This window comes from Strongylocentrotus purpuratus, unplaced genomic scaffold, assembly GCF_000002235.5.
Source record: "Strongylocentrotus purpuratus isolate Spur 01 unplaced genomic scaffold, Spur_5.0 spur5_scaffold_10, whole genome shotgun sequence".
Lineage (NCBI taxonomy): Eukaryota > Metazoa > Echinodermata > Echinoidea > Camarodonta > Strongylocentrotidae > Strongylocentrotus > Strongylocentrotus purpuratus.
This window is the reverse complement of record NW_022145595.1, coordinates 20,529,095-20,534,371: the sequence shown is the minus strand read 5'-3', so window position 1 is coordinate 20,534,371 and position 5,277 is coordinate 20,529,095. Positions and strand designations below refer to the sequence as shown.

At 38.5% G+C, this 5,277-nt stretch overlaps 1 protein-coding gene across 1 annotated transcript; it reads left to right on the top strand.

Moving 5' to 3' along the window:
- Window positions 1-994: 994 nt before the first annotated feature.
- LOC586595 (surface protein) lies at window positions 995-4,945 on the top strand. Its single transcript, XM_795307.5, has 2 exons — window positions 995-1,213; window positions 3,183-4,945. Exons 1-2 carry the CDS (start codon window positions 1,151-1,153, stop codon window positions 4,122-4,124), a joined length of 1,005 nt encoding a protein of 334 aa, XP_800400.1. The 5' UTR covers window positions 995-1,150; the 3' UTR covers window positions 4,125-4,945.
- The last annotated feature ends 332 nt before the right edge of the window (window positions 4,946-5,277 follow it).

Genomic DNA, 5,277 nt, shown 5'->3' with positions numbered 1-5,277 from the left:
TCACCAACATTCCCCGTCACACCGCAAAACTAATTCCACCCATTTCGAGGTAGTGTAATTATTTCTTCGGTCTGTAAAATTAATGTGGGTGAGGAGTCGATCTTGTCAGATTGACTGAAATGTATGAAGTGTCGAGAATCGAGCGGATTCGGATTTGGTGTGCATGAGTCTCTATTGAGGCTAATAGGGACTTTTAGATTTGCGTGGACTAATACGTGTGACGTCCATTCAAGGCAGTGCTTTAAAAGGACGTCGAGCGTTGCATAGACCCATTGTCTTCGTGCGAATCTAAAAGTCCCTATTAGTGCGGTATGGTACGTATAAATCCCGTAGCATATTTTTGCCAAAGATGATTTTGTTGTTGTTGTTTTGGCTTCAAAAGGGTCCCAATGGGCCCAAAATGATGGGGTTCAAACTTTCAGACCCCTCCTTCATTTCCTGGGGGGTTCCATACTGGGCGCCAAAATGGCTTATATAACGCGCAATAGGGAAATTTGGTGTCTTCGGGAAAATTTGAACCCCATCAATTTCTGATAGCTTGGACCCAATGAATCCAAAAATGCACCCCCCCCCCAAAAAAAAAATCAACTTTGATCAAAAAATCAAACAGTCCTACGGGAGCTGTTTCAGTGACATAACGTACCACACTATAAGAGGAATTATTCCTTTCTACCTTTCTTTCTTTCTCTCCCTTCCCACTCAGTACTCAATCACGACCACCCCTTTCTATTCAGTACACCTACAGGTTTTTAACCCCCCCCCTGTCTAGTCGACTTTCGTACAATCACAGTAAACCTACGACACACCTGAATGGGCAACAATGGAACCCACTTTTAGTCACAGTGAAGGAAACAAATCTGAAAACATCATGTACAAAAGTACGTAGGTGGGTAGAGAATATTTCTTCCACCATTCATAGCGATTTCTTTTATTTTCGTTGGTTATGTGCATTCATCTAGAAAAGGAGAATAAAAAGGGCACCATACCGTGAAGGTCCCTGTTTGGTTGTCTATAGCTTCCATTGCAGTGACGCTGCCATTTTGATTTTGGATATTACAGAGTCAGGACACGGTACAAGCTGACTTCGTCACCTAACTGAAATCTCTCACTTTTAACTGTAATTACAAAAGTCGAGGGAAATTTCGTCAAAATGGCTCGACTACTTTGCCTTGTCGTTTTTGTCACTATTGTTGCCGCCACACTAGCAGCACCGGTAAGTTTTTTATGATTAAATTATGTCGTTTAACTATTACATTTTGAGAAATATTTAGGTGATTATAAACAATCAATATTTTTGACGAGTGTCTTTTTGATGTCTGAGACTTGCTAAGAACTTGAAATCAAATTGCGTTACGTTTTTTCATAAACCCTTTCCTGTAGGAGTGAATAGGAAATATATGTATATATAGTTTTTATTTATTTATTTATTTATTTATATTTATTTGTTTTTATTCGATTTTATTTATTTATTTATTTATTTTTTATTTTTTAAATTATTTTTAAAATGTATTTTATTTTTTTTATTTATTATTTTTTTTTTTTTGGGGGGGGGGGGGCGGGGAGGGGATGATTTTCAGAGTGATTTGATGATATACACTGCATTGACCAAAGGGGGAAAAAGGTGCTAATAAGAGCAAAATATTGAGCAATCTCTGTCAGGTCATCTCATTTTGGTATAATGAAAACATAGACGTACACATACATGCACTAACTGACCGCACTGAGACCTTACCAGACCACCCCCCCCCCTCCCCGCTATGACCTGACTGATGGATCCTGTAAATTACCAACACAGCAGCAGATATACAAGGAGAAGGATATGATATATTTATACATATATATATTATGTATGTAAGGAAATTACATATGCAACAGCTTTGGCAAATCTCGTGGAAGTAAATGTAGCACAAAAGGCAAGTCTACTCCAAAATTTAACTTTCTTTCAATAGAAGCAGAAAAATGAGACAAACCAATCAAAAAAAGTTTGAGCAAAATCGGATGACTAATAAGAAAGCGATGAAAAACTTTGAAAAATCACAAGACGTATTGGCAACTCCCTCGTGAATCTGTGACTTTATTGCCTCACTATATATTCACTAATTGTTTTCTTCATATTGATAATACAAATTTCCAACTTTCCGCCTAAAAATCTTATTTCCTCACACCAACATCCAAATGAAAATGAAAATGAACTTTCTAGACATGGGATTTTCTTTCTGAAATTCAGATACCGCCCGCCAAATGACTTTTTGATATCCTTTCTTCAAATTGTTTTTAATCACTCATGCGTGTAATATGCATCATATGAGTTCCTTCAAATGAAAGAGGATGGTCTAAGCTTTACATACATGTGTCATTTATTAATTATAATTGTGATTAAGTTATGATAAAACATTGGTAATTCTCGGTTTCGTTTTTTCTGGGACGCACTGTAAAGTAATTTTTCAGATAAATCATGGAAAATGTGAATTTTGATAAACTATTTATATAAAAATCAATGATTATGAATATACAATATTCAGAAATAGTATCGATTCTTCAAACTTCATCAACGATTTTGTGAAATGTCATGCACGCAATATGATACAAAACATATAACCTGAGCAAAGGCATGGGGAACATCAAGGTTTGGGGATAAAAAGGGAAATTAATGGGCTAAAATATATATATATAAAGCAGTTGATAAATAGTGAGTGAATGATGCCCCAAATTGCAATTTGGTAGTGATTTTCTAAGTTCCATAGTTTTTCATAGTTTAACTTTTGGAGTGGACTAAGCCTTTAAATCGGAGTTAACCATTTGCTTTCTTCTCGTATAGTTCGTTTGCAAAGGTTGAAAATGTCTCTGCCATTAGAGAATTATTGAGTTCACTATTGCCATCTTCCATTGTAAATATATATAGATTATCTGATAGTAAGTCCACGTGCTAGCATATAAGATGACACAAAACAATGATAAAGAAGAGAAGTTTCATGCTTAATTTGGTCATGAATTTTCAACGTACATTACGGGTTTTTTACGTCAAAATCCGAGACCTTATCAAACATGAAACTTCTCTATTTCGTCAGATATATATACATAAATTAAAACACATCTCGAATCCAAAGCTTATTTACAAAATTTTAAGAGACATGAATATCGTGTAGTCATACGCTGTGTTATTTCTCTTATTTCATGTACAGATGCGAGAGATGTCGGAAAAGGAAGCTATTCTCAGAGAGTTGTTGGAAGATAAGAAGATTTGGGATTGGTTATATGGCGATGAAGAAACCACTGCCGCAATGACCACAGCACAACCAACAACAGAAGCACCACAACCACTCCCAATAATCTCCGTTGGCGAAGCATCAAGTCTCACGTCCAATCGGATTTGCGGCGCGGCACAAACCCTGTTCCCTGTCCGGAACGAAAAGGTGGAGTCCAAACGCGACCTGGTGATCAACATGATCTACGATATCTGTCTGCCATCGGTCGGAATCGAGGATCTTGAAGCCTTTGGAATGATCCTGGACTTCCTCCGTATCGGAGAAGAAGAGGACATCGAACGCTTGGTTCCAACGACGCCCGAGCCGGAGCTCGAGACGTTGTCGTCGGCTTGGAATACGCTGATCGATAACCTAGCCGAAGCTCAGAACAACGGGGAAACATTAGAAGACGAGGAAGATGTCCAAGAAATTATAGTTGTACCTCCTCCTGCAGCTGGCGAGAATATTGCGGACACTGATGCTGACGCTGATGCTGGTGCTCCTGCTGACGCTAATGGTGATACTGGTGCTAACGCTGGTGCTGATGCTAATGCTGACGCTGGAGCTGACACCAATGCTGACGCTGGAGCCGACACCGATGCTGACGCTGGTGCTGATGCCAATGCTGACGCTGGTGCTGACGCTAATGCTGACGCTGGTGCTGACGCTAATGCTGACGCTGGAGCTGACACCAATGCTGACGCTGGTGCTGACACTAATGCTGACGCTGGTGGTGACGCCGTTGCCGACACTGGCGCAGAGGCTGGAACTGGTGCTGACGGAGCTGATACTAACCCTGCACCGGCTAAGCGCCTCGAGGACGCAGAACTTCTGAGTATGCTTCTGAAAGCCATCGAAGTGAACCAAGGCGGGCTTTAGAATGAACATTACTAGAACTTCCTTAGATATCCAACCTTTTTAAATAATTTTGAAAGATAATCGTTAAATACAAAACCACAAAATTAATGCTTCGTGGATTAATTACTTGCAATAGTGATGTTATTCAACTCTTCCATAACTTGTCATTTTCTTGTGGGGGGGGGGGGGCATATTTTGTACTACAAGTACACACCGTGTAGATTAATGTCCTGCAAAGGACAGTAGTACCGCGGCAGAACTCGAACCGCAAACCGTGAATTGTGATTCGCAGTCCGGTAATGTATCCACAAAACCTCTGACTAATAATATCATCGAAAACTATTTTTGTTTTTTCGTTGAGTACCCAATGTTTTACTTTTGCTACAAGACAATCAACTGGACTGGTAAACTTCGAATAATTCGCTTTATTTGGGTCTTTTATATGTGTGTGAATCAATCAATAACTCATGACAGGATCTAATCATATAGTGCCATATTGTTAAACTGTTAAACTCGATATAATTATGCACATTTTTGGAGGGAGCGTTTCACCTTCGATATTGGAACATGTTCGTTTATACGATTTTAGAATGTAGAAAGATTAGAATGTATTGTAAATCATATCAATAACGATTGAATAATCTACTGCGTTGTTTTTGCTTACAATGAGATATAATGTCTTTTAAATTCAATCATTATATGTTTTTTTTTTAATATATCTATCAAAAGCACGAGATAGGGAAGCAATATATTCAGTACTAATAAGGTGTTTTCAAGGTTTTCTCAATTTCATTTGTTTTTATTGAAATAAAACGAGACGAAAATAATCTTTTTGAACTAAATATGATTCGATTTTGCTGTGTTTGAATACAAATCCAAGTTACATTGGCGTAGGCCTTCAAGTAGGAACTGATAAACTAGGAATATTGAGAAGGAGAGCGATAGGTAGCCCTTCAAAACATTGCTAGGGGCTGTCGGGGGGGAGGGGTCATTTCCCCTTAGAATGTGAAATATCTAAGCCATTTCTTTACATAAAAGTGGGTTTATTAATTAGTTTATATAGATTTGCAAATAGTTTGGGGCGGGAGGGGGGCTAAGCCACAACCCCCTGCTAAAATTGGATACGCCATTTGCAGAATGTGACGCGTAATTGTGTAAACTTTAACTCGTTTAC

Excerpts from the sequence above, each read along its gene's own strand:
- LOC586595 (XM_795307.5), top strand. The coding sequence starts at position 1,151 with ATGGCTCGACTACTTTGCCTTGTCGTTTTTGTCACTATTGTTGCCGCC. Across the intron at positions 1,214-3,182 it reads CCGCCACACTAGCAGCACCG|ATGCGAGAGATGTCGGAAAA; the intron begins GTAAGTTTTTTA and ends TTTCATGTACAG.